This window comes from Vulpes lagopus, unplaced genomic scaffold (assembly GCF_018345385.1).
Source record: "Vulpes lagopus strain Blue_001 unplaced genomic scaffold, ASM1834538v1 ctg45_4, whole genome shotgun sequence".
Classification (NCBI taxonomy): domain Eukaryota; kingdom Metazoa; phylum Chordata; class Mammalia; order Carnivora; family Canidae; genus Vulpes; species Vulpes lagopus.
Window position 1 is genome coordinate 160,170 of NW_024570839.1, and position 20,409 is coordinate 180,578.

At 36.4% G+C, this 20,409-nt stretch overlaps 1 protein-coding gene across 2 annotated transcripts in view; it reads left to right on the forward strand.

Annotated features, from left to right (window-relative positions):
- Positions 1-20,409, forward strand: part of LOC121483885 (lysine-specific demethylase 4C) — a 238,541-nt gene that overhangs the window by 154,543 nt on the left and 63,589 nt on the right. The window contains exon 8 of one of the 2 annotated variants that reach the window (XM_041742384.1): positions 3,886-4,045. The exons of the other annotated variant lie outside the window; for it this stretch is intronic. Coding sequence (XP_041598318.1) covers positions 3,886-3,924 — 39 coding nt within the window. The 3' untranslated portion in view covers positions 3,925-4,045. Of the gene's footprint in view, positions 1-3,885; positions 4,046-20,409 lie in introns of those variants that run through there. 2 annotated transcript variants of the gene reach the window in all.

Genomic DNA, 20,409 nt, shown 5'->3' on the forward strand with positions numbered 1-20,409 from the left:
AAGATTGCTGGAACTCATACAGCAATTTGGCAGTGTGGCAGGATACAAAATCAATGCCCAGAAATCAGTGGCATTTCTGTGTACTAACAATGAAACTGAAGAAAGAGAAATTAAGGAGTCAATCCCATTTACAATTGCACCCAAAAGCATAAGATACTTAGGAATAAACCTAACCAAAGAGGTAAAGGATCTATACCCTAAAAACTACAGAACACTTCTGAAAGAAATTGAGGAAGACACAAAAAGATGGAAAATAATCCATGCTCATGGATTGGAAGAATTAATATTGTGAAAATGTCAATGCTAACCAGGGCAATTTACACATTCAGTGCAATCCCTATCAAAATACCATGGACTTTCTTCAGAGAGTTGGAATGAAACATCATAAGATTTGTGTGGAATCAGAAAAGACCCCAAGTAGCCAGGGGAATATTAAAAAAGAATACCAGAGCTGGGGGCATCACATTGCTGGATGTCAAGTTGTACTACAAAGCTGTGATCATCAAGACAGTTTGGTACTGGCACAAAAACAGACACATAGATCAATGGAACTGAATAGAGAACCCAGAAATGGGCCCTCAACTCTATGATCAACTCATATTTGACAAAGCAGGAAAGACTATCCACTGGAAAAAGGACAGTCTCTTCAATAAATGGTGCTGGGAAAATTGGACAGCCACGTGCAGAAGAATGAAACTAGACCTTTCTCTTACACCATACCCAAAGATAAACTCAAAATGGATGAAAGACCTAAATGTGAGACAAGAATCCATCAAAATCCTAGAGGAGAACACAGGCAACACCCTTTCTGAACCAGGCCACAGCAAGTTCTTGCAAGATACATCTATGAAGGCAAGGGATACAAAAGCAAAAATGAATTAATGGACTTCATCAAGATAAAATGCTTCTGCACAGTAAAGGAAACAGGTAACAAAACTAAAAGACAACCTACAGACTGGGAGAGGATATTTGCAAATGACATATCAGATCAAGGGTTAGTATCCAAGATCTATAAGGAACTTATTAAACTCAACAGCAAAGAAACAAACAATCCAATCATGAAATGCCAAAGGACATGAACAGAAATATCACCAAAGAAAACATAGACATGGCCAACAAGCACATGAGAAAACGCCCTGCATTACTTGCCATCAGGGAAATACAAATGAAAATTACAATGAGATACGACCTCACACCACTGAGAATGGTGAAAATTAACAAGACGGGAAACAACACATTTTGGAGAGGATGTAGAGAGAGGGGACCGTTCTTGCAATGTTGGTGGGAATGTGAAATGGTGCAGCCACTCTGGAAAACTGTGTAGAAGTTCCTCAAAGAGGGATCCCTGGGTGGCGCAGCGGTTTGGCGCCTGCCTTTGGCCCAGGGCACGATCCTGGAGACCCAGGATCGAATCCCACATTGGGCTCCTGGTGCATGGAGCCTGCTTCTCCCTCCGCCTGTGTCTCTTCCTCTCTCTCTCTCTCTGTGACTATCATAAATAAAAAAAAAAAAAAAAACAAAACAAAATTGTTTAAGAAGTTCCTCAAAGAGTTAAAAATAGATCCTGCTCTGTGACCCAGCAATTGCACTGCTGGGGATTTACCCCAAAGATCCAGATGCAGTGAAACAGCAGGATACCTGCACCCCGATGTTTATGGCAGTAATGTCCACAATAGCCAAACCCTGGAAGGAGGCTCGGTGCCCATTGAAAGATGAATGGATAAAGAAAATGTGGTCTACGTATGCAATGGAATATTACTCAGCCATTAGAAATGACAAATACCCACCATTTGCTTCAATGTGGATCGAACTGGAGGGTATTATGCTGAGTTAACTAAGTCAATTGAAGAAGGACAAACCTTATGTGGTTACATTCATTTGGGGAATATTAAAAAAACAGTGAAAGGGAATAAAGGGAAAGGAGAGAAAATGAGTGGGAAATATCAGTGAGTGTGACAGAACATGAGAGTTACCTAACTCTGGGAAGCGAACAAGGAGTAGTGGAAAAGGACTTGGGTGGGGTGTTGGTTGACTTGGGCACTTGACAGGATGACCACTGGTGTTATACTATATGTTGGCAAATTGAACTCCAATAAAAAAATATACAAAAAAAAAAAACCTTAAGTGGTTTTAATAGCCATATGAAAATAAAATTTGCAGATTAAAAACATGGAGGTAATACATTTATTAACCTTTATGTTTGATATTTTAAACATGTTAGTTGACTTTCTTTTGAACGTATGTGAAAATGAAAATTTGAAATGGTCTTCTGTTTTGGCAAATTCTTATATAAAATGTTTTGTTACTAATTGTCTTATAAATTTATCTTTTATATCTGTATTTGGTTCACAGTATATATCTGCCTTACCTGACAACCCATCGCATTGCATTCAAAATCAAATGCAAATGGTTATACTTTGTTTTCAACTATAGATACATTTCCAGTAACAGTCTAGAGAACAGAAGTTAAAAATCCTTTTTTGCATGTAGATGATTTTATCATTTCTTTTTAGCATAGATTAAGTGTGTAGTCGATTCTATTTTAAGATTACTGTTAATGGGTAAACATTCTCAAAAGTTGCATTGTTTCAACTCTTACTGGTGTAGAGAAAATTGGGCTACCTCTTTGATGTATAGCTTCAGATATTTATTAGATATTTATTATCTGTCTGTCTATATTAGTTCTCTTCTCATATTGTCTTGTCTCTGGTTTCTTCTGTTGGACCTGGCTTCCTTCTCAGGCAGTTATTCCCCATGGTGCAGGAAAGAAGATTGTTGGCTTTTCTATGCTAATACGGTGATCCAAGGTCTGAGATTGAATCCCATTGGCCTAATTTGGGTCATGTGCCCATCCCTAAGCCAATCACTATTACCATTAGCATGGTAAGCTTTATTGACCAGTCTAGTGTCATCTAAAAACATGGCCTAATTTTGGAGGACATTCAAGGTGTGTTCTTTTTTAGTCAAAATATCCTAATGAAGAGAGAAGTCTTAGTCAAATGCAAATACAAATTAATAATTTAATTCTGCCATACCAATTACAGTAAATTTTTTTGCAAAAATAAAAGTAAAAAATAAAAAAAAACCATGTTAAATTCCACAAATCTTGACCAATGGTGAAAGTTGAAAACTTTTTTTTTTCATATTTTTGTGCTTTGTCATGTAGCTGCTTCTTTATGACATTCAGTCACTATAGTTGTACTTATTTGTTAGTCTCAAAGTGTTTGTAGAATGACTATAGCTATAGCTTGTTATTGTGGACATAATTGCAGCAGCACAGTATTAAATTGAATCGAAAATGGATGTAATTTTTTATTTGATTAGAGAACTGGGTCTTCTGTTGGTTTTTTCAATATACATTTCACAGAGAGAGGAAATGAAAGCCTGTGGTAGGATAGGCTTTGTGATTTTCTGCACGGTGAAAGGAAGGATTGCCATTTACAGTCTTGGGCCAGGGATTATGTGGATCAGGTATGGTAATTTTGCAGTAAAATGGATTTCCCAAACAGAATTAGAATAGTGGGAAGCCATTTTCAACTAATTTTCTATTTTCTTGGACAAAGTAAACAGGCAAAGGGTGAGTAGAACTGGTGTGTGATAATTGTTCATTACTATAAAAAGTTGTCCTCCACTCCTTCCTACCTGGCCCCCTAGCACACTTCAGCCATAGTTCTTGGATCGCAAAGTGAACTAGGATCAAAATGGTGAGTTCCTGCACTAACCTTGCTATTCTTGGTGCTGTACCTGCCTCTCCCCTTTAATTGGATCATTCTGAAGCTATGAGAAAAGATTTTTATATTTTGACTTAATAGATAGTTGCTACAGCTTATATTTTTTCACTATTGAAGACAAAACATTCCTGTTTTTTTTTCTTTTTTTTGACAGCTTATGGATGGTTACAGGCAGGCACATCTGAGGAAATAAGTGAGTTTCTTATTTCACGTTGGTTAATAATTTTTAGATTGATCATTGCATAAACTGTACAAATGTGGAGCTTTTTCTGGCAGAAATGCGAATGGAATTAGTTTAAAGTGGTCTTTACTTTCAAGGCCTGGCAGAGCACGAAGCTGATATAGGCTGTATTTATTTTTATTTTTATTTTTTTAATTTTATGATAGTCACAGAGAGAGAGAGGCAGAGACATAGGCAGAGGGAGAAGCAGGCTCCATGCACCGGGAGCCCGATGTGGGATTCGATCCCTGGTCTCCTGGATCACGCCCTGGGCCAAAGGCAGGCGCCAAACCGCTGCACCACCCAGGGGTCCAGGGATGATTATTTTCTGGACTCAGTCCAGTTTGGATTTAAATATATTAAGAGTACATGTGAATATGAAGAAATGTACATCATTAAAATTACATTTCTCATGTCGCTCTTACATTTAGACTGATTAATGAGTTTCTGTAGAGTAAAAATAGAGCACATTCACCAAATCGCTTTCTAGATTTTATCAGTGGACACATTGCCCCTGGGGTAGTGAAAGATTTCTCTTGTCCACAGCTTGTTAATGATCCATTACAGCAATGACAATGCTGCTTTTTTTTTTTTTTTTTGAATTAATCAATTTCTTAGAGAATGGACCTGGACTTGTAGTTTGTAGCTACATGCCATTTCCTGGACAAAAAAAGTACTTTTAAACATTTATGCCATGTTTCTCATTAGTTATGGAAGAGTCCCCATATTTACTAATGAAATCCTTTGAGGTCTTCTAATCACAGGTTCTACATACTGATCAGGTAATTCAATTTTAAAATAAGTTAGGTAAATAGAAATGAAGCAAATCATTAAATAATTCAAATATTGTGAGGTCAACATTAGATTTTAATTTTAATTTTTGTCTTATTTCTTGAGTTACTGTCAATACTCTAGTGTTTTGGCAATCATTCAACTCATATTCATGGAACATGTACTATGTGTTGGTGATGGATATACAGTACTAAAACAGATCTGAAGCTGGCCCTCCAAAACATAAGTTCTAGTGTGGGAAACAGATGTTAACTATAATAATCACACAAACACATATTTGTAAATCATTGTAAGTGATTTGAAGGAAAAGACCAAGGTGCTAGGAAATGATATCCTTTGGTTTTGAGAGAAACAGAGAGATCTAGAGTGAGGAAGGAACTTTATGTCACTTAAGAGAGGAATCCATCTAAAAGGAAAAACAAAACAAAATAAAAACTTCCTCCTGTTTTGCCCACTTCTGGTTGTACCCACTGCCCCATGCTCTCTCCCAGTCTGACAAGGAAATATATTAGACAGTTTCTTACATGTGTATGTTTGTTACAGGTAAGCATATGTATATATTGATATATGATCATATATATGTAAAACCTGTTTTCTCCACCTAATGGTAATGCTTTTCTATTTCATTAAATGTCTTCTCATAAGTAATAGAAAGATTTCTTTTAAGGAATATTCTGTTGTTTTCAGAAAGTGTTTTTTCCCCATTTTTTAAAGATTTTAAAAAATATTTATTTTTAAATTTTATTTAAATTTAACTTGCCAACGCATAGTATAACACCCAGTGCTCATCTCGTAATGTGCCCTCCTTAATGCCTGTCACCTAGTTACCCCATCCCCCCATCCACCTCCCCTTCTACAACCCTTTGTTTGTTTCCCAGAGTTAAGAGTCTTTCATGGTTTATCTTTCTCTCTAATTTTTTGCCACTCTGTTTCTCCCCCTTCCCTTATGGTCCCTTTCACTATGTCTTATATTCCGCATATGAGTGAAACCATATGATAATTGTCTTTCTCCGATTGACTTATTTCAATCAGCATAATACCCTCCAGTTCCATCCATGTCAATGTAAATGATATTCATTCTTTCTGATGGCTGAGTAATATTCCACTGTGTGTGTGTGTGTGTGTGTGTGTATACCACATCTTCTTCATCCATTCACCTGTTGAAGGACATCGTGGCTCCTTCCACAGTTTGGTTATTGTGCACATTGCTGCTACGAACATTGGGGTGCAGGTGCCCCTTTGGATCACTATATTTCTGTCTCAGGGGTGAACACCCTGTACTGCATTTGCTGGGTCTTAGGGTAGTTCTATTTTTAACTCCTTGAGAAATCTCCACACTGTTTTCCAGAGTGGCTGTACCAGTTTGCATTCCCACCAACAGTGTAAGAGGGTTCCCCTTTCTCCACATCCTCTCCAACATTTGTTGTTTCCTGTCTTTTTAATTTTAGCCATTCTCACTGCTGCGAGGTGGTATCCCATTGTGGTTTTGATTTGTATTTCCCTAATGGTAAGTGATGTGGCACATTATTTTATGTGCTTATTGACCATGTGTAGGTCTTTTTTGGAGAAATGTCTATTCATGTCTTTTGCCCATTTCTTGACTGGATTGGTTGTTTCTTGGGTGTTGAGTTTGATAAGTTTTTTTTATAGATCTTGGATACTAGCCCTTGATCTGATAGGTCATTTGCAAATATCTTCTCCCATTCTGTAGGTTGTCTTTTAGTTTTGTTGACTGTTTCCTTTGCTGTGAAGAAGCTTTTTACCTTGATTGAGTCCCAATAGTTCATTTTTGCTTTTGTTTCCTTGCCTTTATAGATGTATCTTGCAAGAAGTTGCTGTGGCCAAGTTCAAAAAGGGTGTTGCCTATGTTCTCCTTTAGGATTTTGATGGATTCTTGTCTCACGTTTAGATCTTTCATCCATTTTGAGTTTATCTTTGTGTCTGGTGTAAGAGAATGGTCTAGTTTTATGCTTCTTTATGTGACCAATTTTTCCAACATCATTTATTGAAGAGATTGTCTTTTTACCATTGGATATTGTTTCCTGCTTTGTGGAAGGTTAGTTGACCATAGAGTTGAGGGCCCATTTCTGGGTTCTCTATTCTGTTCATTGATCTATGTGTCTGTTTTTGTGCTGATTCCGTAGTGTCTTAATCATCACAGTTTTGTAATACAGCTTGAAGTCAAGCATTGTGATGCCCCCAGCTTTGGTTTTCCTTTTGGTCATTCTTGTGGCCTTTCCGGGTCTTTTCTGGTTTCACACAAATCTTAGGATTATTTGTTCCAACTCTGAAAAAAAGTCCATGGTATTTTGATAAAGATTGCATTGAATGTGTAAATTGCTGTGAGTAGCATAGCATTTTTACAATATTTATTCTTCCCATCCATAAGCATGGAATGTTATTCTATCTCTTTGTGTCTTCCTAAGTTTCTTTAAGAAGTATTCTGTAGTTTTTAGGGTATAGTTCTTTACCTCTTTGGTTAGGTTTGTATCTTATGGTTTTGAGTACAATTGTAAATGGGATAAATTCCTTAATTTCTGTTTCTTCAGTCTCATTGTTGGTGTATAGAAATGCAGCTGATTTTTGTGCTTTGATTTTATATCCTGCCACATTGCTGAATTGCTATATGAATGAAAGAGGAGAGGTCACAACTATTGTTCTAGCAATTTTGAGGTGGAGTCTTTTGTGTTTTGTATATACGGTATCTTGTCATTCGAAGAACGATAGTTTGACTTCTTTGCTGATTTGGATGCTTTATATTTCTTTTTGTTATCTGATTGCCAAGGCTAGGACTTCTAGTACTATATCAATAACAGTGGTGAGAGTGGGCATCACTTTCATGTTCCTGACCTTTGGGGGAAGCTCTCAGTATTTCCCCATTGATAATGATATTCGCTGTGGGCTTTTCATAGATGGCTTTTATCTTATTGAGGTATGTTGTTCCTTCTATCCCTATACTCTGAAGAGTTTTGATCAGGAATGGATGCTGTATTTTATCAAATGCTTTCTCTGCACCTGTTGAGAGGATCATATGGTTCTTGTTTTTTCTCTTGTTGATGTGATCTATCATGTTCATTGTTTGAGTGTTGAACCACCCTTGCATCCCAGGGAAAAAATCCCACTTGGTCATGGTGCATAATCCTCTTAATGTATTGTTGGATCCTATTGTCTAGCATCTTGGTGAGAATTTTTGCATTCACGTTCATCAGGGATATTGGTCTGTAATTCCCCATTTTGATGGGGTCTTTGGTTTGGTGATCAAAGTAATGCTCGCTTCATAGAAACAGTTTGGAAGTATTCTTTCCATTTCTATCCTTTGAAACAGCTTTAGCAGAATAGGCATTATTACTTCTGTAAATGTTTGGAAGAATTTGCCTGGGAAGTCATCTGGCCCTGGACTTTTGTTTCTTGGGAGGTTTTTGATGACTGCATTAATTTCCTTTCTGGTTATTCGGCTGTTCAGGTTTTCTATTTATTCCTGTTTCAGTTTTGGTAATTTTTAGGTTTCCAGGAATGCGTCCATTTCTTCCAAATTCCCTAATTTCCTGGCATAGAGTTGCTCATAATACATTTTTAAAATTGCTTGTATTTCCTTGGTTTTGGTTGTAATCTCTACTTTTTCATTCATGATTTTATTAATTTGAATATTTTTTTCTTAGTAAGAAAGGGGTTATATATCTAGGGGTTATATATCTTATTAATTCTTTCAAATTACTAGCTCCTCGTTTCATTGATCTGTTCTACATTTCTTCTGCACTCTATTTCATTGAGTTCTGCCATAATCTTTATTATTTCTCTTTTCCTGCTTGATTTAGGCCTTATTTAATGTTCTTTCTCCAGCTCCTTTTGGTGTAAGGTTAGCTTGTGTATTTGAGATTTTTCCAATTTCTTGAAGGAGGCTTATATTAAAATGTATTTTTCTCTTAGGACTGCCTTTGCTGTATCCCAAAGATTTTGAACAGTTGTACTTTCATTAGTTTCCATGAATCTTTTCAATTCTTCTCTAATTTCCTGATTGACTCATTCATCTTTTAGTAGAATGCTCTTTAACCTCCAAGTGTTTGAGTTCCTTCCACATTTCTTGTTTTGATTGAGTTCTAGTTTCAAAGCATTGTGGTTCAAAAATATGTAGGGAATAATCCCAATCTTTTGGTATCAGTTGAGACTTGATTTGTGACCCAGTATGCAGTCTATTCTGGAGAGAGTTCCATGTGCACTTGAGAAGAATGTGTATTCTGTTGTGTTAGGATGGAATGTTCTGTATATATCTGTGAAGTCCATTTGGTCCAGTGTGTCATTCAAAACCCTTGTTTTTTTGCGCATCTTTTGCTTTAGAAAATCTGTACTTGCCTGAGAGTGGAGTGTTGAAGTCTCTACTATTAGTGTGTTATTATCTATCTTTACTTTGGTTACTAATTGGTTGATATGTTTGACTGATCCCACATTAGGGGCATAAATATTCATAATTGTTAGGTCTCCTTGTTGCATAGACCCTTTAATTATATACAGTGTCCCTCTTCATCTCTTACTACAGTCTTTGGTTTAAAATCTAATTTATCTGACATGAGGATTGATACCCCAGCTTTCTTTTGAGGTCCATTTGAATGGTAAATGGTTCTCCACCCCCTCATTTTCAGTCTGATGGTGTCCTTAGGTCTAAAATGAGTCATTTGTAGACAGCATGTAGATGGGTCTTGCTTTTTTATGCAGTCTGATTCCCTGCATCTTTTGACTGGATCATTTAGCTCATTTACATTTGGAGTAATTATTAAAAGATAGGAATTTAGTGTCATTATAATACCTATTAGGTTCCTGTTTTTGTGGATTGTTTCTTTGGGCTCTCTCTTTGCTTATAGGGCCCCCCTTAATATTTAATATTTCTTGCATAGCTGGTTTTGTGGTCATATATTCTTTCAGTTTCTGCCTATCTTGGAAGGTCTTTATCTCCCCTTCTGTTCTGGATGATAGCCTTGCTGAATAATGTATTCTTGGCTGCATGTTCTTCTCATTTAGTACCCTGAATAGATCATGCCAGCCCTTTCTGGCCTGCCAGGTCTTTGTGGAGAGATCTGCTCTTATAGGTTAAGAATCTCTTGTATTCAGCTGCTTTCAGGACTTTCTCTTTACCTCTGAAATTTGCAAGCAACACTATTATATATCAGGGTGTTGATGGTTTTTTGTCGATTTTAGGAGGGGTCCTCTCTGTCTCTTGGAAATGAATGCCTGTTTTCTATCCCAGGTAAGGGAAGTTCTCAGCTATGATTTGTTAAAACATACTTTCTGGTCTTCTCTCCTTCACATCCTCTGTAATCCCAATTAGACAAATGCTATTCTTCTCAAATTATCACTTAGTTCTCACAATTTCTCCTTATGGGCTCTTAGTTTTTTTTCTCTCATCCCCAGCTTCCTTCCTTTCCATCAACTTTTTTATGTCACTTATTCTCTCTTCTACCTCATTTACCCTAGCTGTTAGAGCATCCAGCTTAGACTGCATCTCAGAGTATTTTTGATTAGATCTGATTAGATTTCCTTTCTGCAGTAAGATTCTTTAGAGTCTTTTATGCTTTTTTAAAGAGCCACCAGTAATTTTATAATTGTAATCATGAATTCTATCTCTGGCATCTTACTTAAATCCATATCCATTAGATCTGTGGCAGAGAGTATTACTTCTGGTTCTTTTGTGTGAATTCTTCCTTCTAGTCATTTGTCCAGTGCAGAATTGCTGTATGAATGAGCAGAGCAAAATTATCAACCTCGACCCAAGGAAAATGTACCCTAGACAATCCTGAAAAGGTCAGGGACCAGAAAATAAAAAAAAAGTTAATGAAAGTGAAAAACAAATTTAAAAACTATAGTAAAAATTTAAAAAGGGTGGGTAGGGAAATGGTAGGGGATAGAGAATATATTCTCAAAGAGTGGACCAAGATGGTTATCCTCTTTGTTCTGAGCTTTTTCGTCTGTCTGTAGTTTAGAAGTTGCTAAATTCCAAATTTATATAAAAAAGCAAAACTAATAAAGAGAAACAACAGCATCCACAAAAAAAACAAGAAAAAGGAGGGCGGATGGGAAGGAAGAGAGAATATAATCTCATAGAGTGGACCAACACAATCATTCACTTGGTTCTGAGTGTATTTTGGTCTGTATGTTAGAAGATACTATATTCTAAATTGTAAAACAAAACAAAACCCAACGAAGCCCAAAATTTATATATATACAAAAATTTAATTGAATATATTGAAAGTATGCCAAAAATGAAGAATATATCTGACATGTAATTGTAAAAATATGAAAGTCAAAAATTAAGAAACTTAAAAATGAAGAGTTGATAGAATATTATAGTTAAGATGAGAAAAAGAAAGAATATTGGAAATATTTAACTTGAAAGATAAAGGAAACATAAGGAAAAAACATTGAGTTCTATATACTATTTTCTGTCAGTCCTGGAGTTTTCCAGCACTGCTTGGTCAGTAAACTTGCTCCTCCCCTGTTCTTCCAGCAGTTCTTCTGTGAAAGGGGCCTGATGGGCTGATTCTCAGGTGTGTGTGTGCCTGGGGGAGTTGCCCTCCCCCCTGCCAGATGCTGGGTTCAGTGTGAAGCTATTTGCTCTCTGAAGGAAGCCTTTGTTCCCTGGAGGTCCCACCTCTGGTGGTGGCCAGATCTCCAGCCCCACAGCCAACAGCTCCCCTCATGTCCCACACTGTAGCCTCTTAGTGCAGCTGGCTCAGATCCTACTGGAGTCAGGCGGTGTTGGGGAAGGCACTGATTGGTACAATTTGAAGAGCTCCCAGAGTGTGGAGAACTTTTGCGCTGTGTGCTCCCTAGGTCTGTCCCCCCTGAAGGGAGCCGGTCATAGTCCGCTTCTGTCTGCTACCTGGCCCTGGGGCAGAGAGTGCTCACCTGCTGAAGTGCACACCCACTCCACCTCTCCTTGATGCCTGTGGAGGGTTGCTGCATTCCAGTCCTTTACCGGGATTCAGTAGGCGGCGGTCCCCATCCATCCACAGGCTATAGTTTATGGCCCAACAAGCTGAGCAGTCTCTGGGGCTTACTTACCTAAACCTGTTTCCAGTTCCAATGCCTGGGAACTTTGAGGTCTCAGGCACCCCTGTTCTTTCTGTACTTCTGGGAATATTGAGACCTCACTGCCCCTCCTGCGATTCTGCCCTGTTGCACCACTGAGCACTTTTCAAGCAGGGAAGACTCTCTCAGGAGCACATTCCTAGAGGTCTTGATTTTGCACCTCAGGGCTATATCACTTTCCTGCAGCCAGCTTTCATAGTCTTCTTCCCTCTGCCATTTATCTTCCCATATATCCCCTCCTTTTCTCCTCTTCAAACTCCTACCTTGCAAGAGGTGATCACATTTCTATCTGTAGTGTTCCAGCTGTTCTTCCTTTACATCTCAGGTGAATTCATAGGTGTTTAAGATGGTTTGAAAGTTATCTAGCTAAATTTGGGGACCAGATGAAATGAGGATCCCTAGTCTTCTGCCATCTTGCCCCCTTCCCCATTTTTTAGCTTTTTGATGAACACTACTAAGGTGAATATTCTTACACATAAGTTGGTACATTAAGTAATCACTATTTCCTTATGATAAGTTCCCAGTTATTATGTTACTGGTCACAGATTGTTCATATTTTAAAAGGTATTACGTATTTTTGTTATGTGCTGCTAGATTGAGGGCATGTTTATTCATAATGTCATGGATTGATTTAATCCAACTTTATTTTTCTTTTCATGAGTATGAAGTCAAGCAATTAACAGTAAAGTCATGGAGGTAAGTTCTGCATGTTGGATCCCTGTTGGCCATAATCTGATTTAAATCCTGTTGTTCCCATCTCAGTTCTACAGAATAATAATGAATGTCTTTTTATAAGAAATCTTTCTCCATATATTTTCCTTTTGATGGTGTTCTAAATTTCATCAGGTAGAAATTGAAGAAACATTTAAAATCCATTGTGTTTTTTTCTATCTTCTCTCTTTTTTTTCTTGTTCGTGTTGAATATATTTACTTTTTTTTCTGCTTTAAATAATTTCAGAAAATTAATAACAGAGAAAAGATAATAGCAGTGCCAGACATACACTCACACTTGAGTGAAAACACAGGAATTGCCAGATAAAATGAATGTGAAATGCTGAATTACTTACTTATAGTGCTACTAGGAAGTGTCACTAAAAAAATATGTGTTGTTAGTGAATTTTAATTTAAGAAATCTTATTTCCAACAAAATTATTTGTTTTCCTTATAATATTTGGTTTAAAATTTTTGACCATATTATTAACATTAGGAAGCCTGAAATATACTTCTTCCAAAAAGCATTAATTTTTTGTTTTTGTTTTCATCAAGTTGTTTCCTGTTTTAGAAATAGTACCAAAGATTTTTTAGGTGGCAAGAGACATGTATCAGAATGCACTGAGTGTGGGATGTTTATAACATGGCTTTAGATAAACAAAGGTTTTATTTTTTTTCTTGAGACTTGCATTCAAAATTCAATATGACATATAGGATTTAAAAATATGATAATCTAGAATTTATTTGAAAGTTAGCAGATTATTTTTGTTTTTTTACCAAGCAAGAGAACCCTTAATGTATACTATTCAGAGCTTCTATTCTGGGGACTGTATTATGCATGTATAGCCATTTCATTAATTTTTTTCCTCATTTACTCCTTCCTTTTATAAAAAACAGTATTTCTTCATTAATATTTTCCTATATTGATATTAATCATGTTTGAACTGTGCAAAAAATAGGGAAGAAGGTCATGGGATGCTGCCTTCATCTCCAGTTCTGCAGAAGTGGAGATGAAGTGAACATCATCTGTATCACTGAGGCAATTGGCTTTGAACATGGCCAGCATTCTCTTGTGAGTCCCAGAAAATGACTAGTTCAGTGTTCAGCCCCTTGCATTACTCAGCATGTTCCTGTGAACTCAGTGGCTTCTCAGTGATTGGGAAATTGAAAATCCCATGGAGGCTGGTAGGTAGGATGAATGTTACATCATTTGAAACTTTTTCTTTCATTCACTGCCCTTGTGACATCCAGCAACTCACTTATTAGCCTTTTTGTTGCCTAGTTTCTTATCCATGAATTATGATGATTGGAGAAGATGATTTACTTTTTAAGATTCATTCCACATGTAGGATGATCTTTGAATTATGTACAGTTAGTCATGTAGAAAGTAATATCTAAGAGACTCTCAAAGTGGAAGTCAAGGTATCTGAGCATTATAAGAGAAGGATTATATGTTGTATACTTCCATTCCATTTCTTATGGTTCTAATATGTGATCTTACAGACTTTTATGAGCAAATATTTATATTCATAAAACACTTAGATCCCTAAGAGTTTACAAAACCAGCCCTATTTTTATCTGATCTTGCCCAAATTTATCATCCATAAAAAATATGAAATGCAATACATGAATTCAGAACAGAATAACTTCATCTATCCCGTAATGCTAAAGAGTTCAATTTCATGCTGTGTTTACCTGGCACAGCAGGAGAGGATTGTTTAATATCTGTAACTCTGAACTTCCACAACCTTTCTATCAGATACTCAGGTATGTGTTGAAAGCCAGAAATTCTAAAAATGATTTCTACAGAATCTTTTGGAGACCGCTGGAGCAAACTATTTGAATCCATTCCCCCCACCCCTTTTTTTTGCATAGTTTTTCCTTATGTGTTTGAACAGTAGTCCCATGGGTCAGAAAGATAAAGTTTCTAGTCCCATACCTTAAATTGCTTTATAATTGCCTTACTTTATAAAGGATACCTATCTTGGCATGGTGAGGCCTGAAAATATTCAGAAGAAATTAATCTGAACCTATTAGAGATAGAAGGAGTGAAGGAAATGTATTTTGGAAAATTGTTAGCTAGTCTGGATAAACTGTCAACACAGCATGATATCATGAATAAAAAGCAAAAATAATGAGACCCAGACATTTGTTCTCAACTACAATTTCAGTTTGGTTTTGGGTCATAGAAAAAAGTTTGAGATGGAAAAATATGTCCTACATTTAATTTTTTTTTTTTAAGATTTTACTTATTTATTCATAGAGACCCAGAGAGAGAGAGAGGCAGAGACATAGACAGAGGGAGCAGCAGGCTCCTCCTAGGGAGCCTCCAGGACCCGCCCTGAGCCCGAAGGCAGATATTCAACTGCTGAGTCACCCTGCTCCCTGTTCTACATTTAAATTAAAAACTATTTAAGTTATATTCAAGATGGTTTGACTTTGGAATTTCCACAGTAGAATGAGTTAAGAGTATGGAAGTTGTTCTAGGTTTGAATCAGGCAAAGGCTGTATTACTTGTTAGCTGTGTGACTTTGGCCAAATTAATTTAAATTCTCTGAGCCGGTTTCCTCATATGTTAAAGAACAGGTAATTTATTGAAAACATATTTTAAAAATATTTTAAATATTTGGTTCTCTAGATACCTAGAATGCATTTTTTCAGTAAGACAATAAATTCAGTGTATATTTTCATGTTTAGAATGAAAGGGAGGCAAAAGTATCTGAAAAAACTCACAATAATGATTCATTGAAATTAGAATAAGAACTTTGGTTCTGGTATCATATTTTTTTATTATGACTGTGAAATATCTTTTTGGTCTTTAGGAAACTCTTAAAGCTACTCTCTTCTTTATGTCTATGAGAACAAAACATTTGGATAATTTCTGTGGATATGTATTCTGGGACCTCCAGAACCCTCAAGTATATTGTGTACCTTGATAAAATCATGATTCTGTAAGCTCAACAGACCAGTCTGGGGGGGGGAAATGAGGGATGGTTAGGCCTCTTGCAGACCTTGCTTTATTAATGAATATAAGGACAAAAGAAGTGGCTTTCTCATTCTTTATGTACTGACTTTGTTGATTAATATCGATCTTAGAATTGTGTTTTTTTTTTCCCTCTGTTCAGTCAGTATAAATGTAATTCTATAGTTTACTTTTCATGTACTTTGGTAAAAGACTTTTATTTGCCTTTGACTGATATTACTATATGAAATGTAACCCAGGAAATCAAAGTGATATTCAAATATTATTTTTCACTTTGATTAGCTCTAAATATTTAAAAACTCTGTTTTGTGTGTTAAAGTAGTTTTTTTTTTTTTAAGATTTTATTTATTCATGAGAGACACACAGAGAGAGGCAGAGACATAGGTAGAGGGAGAAGCAACTCCCTGCTGAGCAGGGAACCTGACATTGGGCTCAAACCCAGGACCCAGAGATCATGATCTGAGCAGAAGGCAGATGCTCAACCGCCAAGCCAACCAGGCATCCTGTTAAAATAATTCTTATAAATTGTTCGGGTAATCATAATAATTTTCTCCCAGAAGTACATGGGTAAGAGGGTACATGTACAAATGAGTAGTAATTGAATAAGGACATAGATGGAATAAATCAGCATCATAATTAACATTATATGTGACCAATGGATGATAGGTCCATTTGAGTATACAGTGATGGGTGTAGAGTGTGTTCTATAGATAGGAACTTGCAGAAACAGAGCATTTTTCTGTTCTATGATTAATTCAGTTTCCTGCAGTGTTTTTCTTAGCTTTTAGTTAAGCTGTTTAAAGACTCTTATGGCTCTAACACCTTGGAAAATCAACTCTATAAAATAAGTGAGTACAGACTAAAACTTAAAAGATGTCTTTGCTTGGAGTGCCTGGGTGGATCAGTTGATTAAGTGTCTGCCTTCTGCTCAGATCATGATCTCTGGGTCCTGGGATTGAGCCTGATGTTGGGTTCCTTGCTCAGCAGTGAGTCTGCTTCTCCTTCTCCTTCTGCCTTCCCCCACTGCTTGTGCTCTCCTTCTCTCTCTTTCTCAAATAAATAATTAAATCTTTAAAAAAATTTATTTGCTTTATCACAGCATTTTCAATTTACTTAAGTTTTCCTTCTCTCTTTTTTTTTCTTTTTGGTTTTGGGGAAAAGAGGCAGGTCACAATTATAATTACAGAAAATGAGCTCAGTTAATCAAGTATATTTACATAGTTTTTGATGTTTAAACTCCTGTGAGAGAGGTAGGAAAGCATTTTTATATTAAGAAACCAACTCAGTTTTTTCCAACTAACAAGCAGAAGAGCTGTAGCCCAGTGCAAGGTTCAGCAGACATATAAAGCAATATGGCCACTGCTTACTAATTATATTAAACATAATCATATTCATTACTCTGGGAAAATAACCAGTATGAAGTTCTTAATGTCTGATTTCTTTAGCTCAGCATAATGTATATTAAATTCATTTGCATTCATTACATTGATTCTAAATTTCCCTTTTTCTAATGTACACTTAGTTTTGAGCTTATGAAGAAATGCTGGTCTGTTTGGGGGTACTCCAAAGAAGGTGAAGTTTTGTTCAGATTTGTAACTGGTATTGGAAATTTTATAATAAAAGAGTGAATGTGCTATAGAAGTAGAATATTTACTCATCTTTTGGAATTTTTTGAGGAATTTCAATATGAACAGATCCCTTTATATTTTTACAGTTAATCAGCACATTACTTTAAAAAAAGTTTTTATTTAAATTCTAGTTAGCATACAGTGTAATATTAGTTTCAGGTGTACAATATAGTGATTCATCACTTACATACAACACCTGGTGCTCATCACAACAAGTGCACTCATGAATCCCTGTCACCTATTTCACCCATCCTCCCACCCACCTCCTCTCTGGTAACCATCAATTTATTTTCTATAATTAAAGGTCTGTTTCTTAGGTTTCATCTCTGTCTCTCTTTTATTTTTTCCTTTGTTGTGTTTCTTAAATTCCACATATGAGTGAAATCATATGGTATTTGTCTTTCTCTGATGTATTTCACTTAGCATGATACTCTAGCTCTATCCTTGTCTTTGCAAATGGCATGATTTCATGTTTTTTATTATGGCTGAGTGATAGTCTATTGTGTGTGTGTGTATATACTAGCTAGGCTTGAAAAAACATAGAAGAGTATACAGTGTATTGAGAGATACACTTGAGAATCCCTTTCTAGAGAAATAAAAGAACTAAAATCTAATTAAGTCAAAATCATAAAGGCTGCTAATGAGATGCAAGAAAAAATAGGATGAATGAGGCAGAAGAGAGAATTAGTGATATTGAAGTCAAAATGATGGAGAATAAAGAAACTGAGTAAAAGAGATAAAATAAACAACTACTGGATCACGAGGGGAGAATTTGAGAGATTAGTGATACCATAAGGTGAAACAATATTAGAATAATTGGGATCCCAGAAGAAGAGGAAACAATATTTCCTGCCCCTAATCTGGGGAAGGGAACAGGTATTCAAACCAGGAGGTTGCAGAAACCACCCTCAAAAACAATAAAGATAGGTCAACACTCTGACATATAAATAGTGAAAATTACAAATCTCAGAGACAAAGAGAAAATCCTGAAAGCAGCTCAGGACAGGAGGTTCACAATCTACAAGGGTAGAGATATTAGATTGGCAGCAGAACTATCCACAGAGACCTGGTAGTTCAGAAAGGACTGGCATGATATATTCAGGATGCTTAATGAGGAAAAATGCATCCAAGAATACTTCATCCGGCAAGGCTGTCATTCAAAATAGGAGACTTTAACACCCCACTCACTGCAATAAACAGATAATCTAAGCAGAAGATCAATAAGAATCACGGGCTTTGAATGACACACTGGGATCATTGGGATCATTCTTTGCATATTTTCAGACCATAGTGCTTTGAAACTTGAACTCCGTCACAAGAGGAAATTTCGAAAGAAATCAAATACATGGAGGCTGCAGAGCATATTATTAAAGAATGAATAGGTCAACCAGGAAATTAAAGAAGAATTTAAATAATTCATGGAGACAAATGAAAATGAAAACACAACTGTTCAAAACCTCTGGGATGCAGCAAAGGTGGTTGTAAGAGGGAAGTATATAGTAATACAACCCTTTCGCAAGAAATAAGAAAGGTCTCAAATATACAACCTAACCTTATACCTAAGGGAGCTGGAGAAAGAATAGCAAATAAAGCCTAAATCCAGAGGGAACAGAGAATTCATAAAGATTAAAACAGAAATCAGTGAAATAGAAACCAAAATAACAGAAGAGATCAACGAAACTAAATGCTGGTTCTTTGAGAGAATTAATAAGATTGATGAACCTCTGGCCAGACTTATCAAAAAGAGAAAGGACCCATATAAATAAAATCATGAATGAAAGACGAGAGATCACAACCAACACCAAAGAAATACAATTAAAAGAACATATTATGAGCAACTATATGCCAACAAATTAGGCAATCTGAAAGAAATTGATGCATTCCTAGGAACATATAAACTACCAAAACTTAAAGAGGAAGAAATAGAAAACCTTAACAGACCTATAACCAGCAAGGAAATGGAATCAGTAATTAAAAATTTCTCAACAAACATGCATCAAGGGCCAGATGGCTTCCCAAGGGAATTCTATCAACCATTTAAAGAAGAATTAATACCTATTCTTCTGACACTGTTTCAAAAAATAGAAATAGAAGGAAAGCTCTCAAACTCTTTCTATGAAGCCAGCATTATTTTGATCCCCAAACCAGGTAAAGACCCCACCATAAAGGAGAATTATAGACCAATATGCCTGATGAACAGATGCGAAAATTCTCACTAAGATAATAGTCAGTAGGTCCAACAATACATCAGAAGGATAATTTACCACGACCAAGAGGGATTTATCTCTGGGCTGCAAGGGTGGTTCAACATCCACAAATCAATCAATGTGATATATTACAAGTAATAAAAGAAAGGATAAGAACCATATGATACTTTCCATTAATGCAGAAAAAGCATTTGACCAAAGTACAGCATCCTTTCTTGATTAAAACTCTTCACAATGTAGGGATAGAGGGAATATACCTCAGTATCATAAATGTCATAGACCAAAAGCCCACAGCTAATACCATGCTTTTTTTTTTTAAATTTTTATTTATTTATGATAGTCACACAGAGAGAGAGAGTGAGAGGCAGAGACACAAGCAGAGGGAGAAGCAGGCTCCATGCACCGGGAGCCCGACGTGGGATTCGATCCCGGGTCTCCAGGATCGCGCCCTGGGCCAAAGGCAGGCACCAAACAGCTGCGCCACCCAGGGATCCCGCTAATACCATTCTTAATGGGGAAAAAACTGAGAACTTACCCCTAAGGTCAAGACCATGACAGAGATGCCCACTTTCACCACTGTTCAGCATAGTTCTAGAAGTCCTAGCCGCAGCCATCAGACAACAAAAAGAAATAAAAGGCATCCAAATCAGCAAAGAAGACGTCAAACTCTCACTCTTCACAGATGACATGATACTCTATCTAGATAACCCAAGAGACTCTACCCTTAAATTGCTAGAACTCATACAGGAATTCAGCAAAGTTGCAATATATAAAATCAGTGCACAGGAAGCAGTTGCATTTCTATATGCTAACAATGAGACAGAAGGAAGAGAAATTAAGGAGTCGATCCCATCTATAATTGCACCAAAAACTATAAGATACCTAGGATAAATGTGAGCAAAGAGGCAAAGAATCTGTACTTAGAAAACTATAGAACACTCATGAAAGAATTTGAGGAAAACACAAAGCAATGTAAAAACATTCCATGCTCATGGATTGAAAGAATAAATATCTTTAAAATGTCTGTGCTTATCAGAACAATCTTTACATTCAGTGC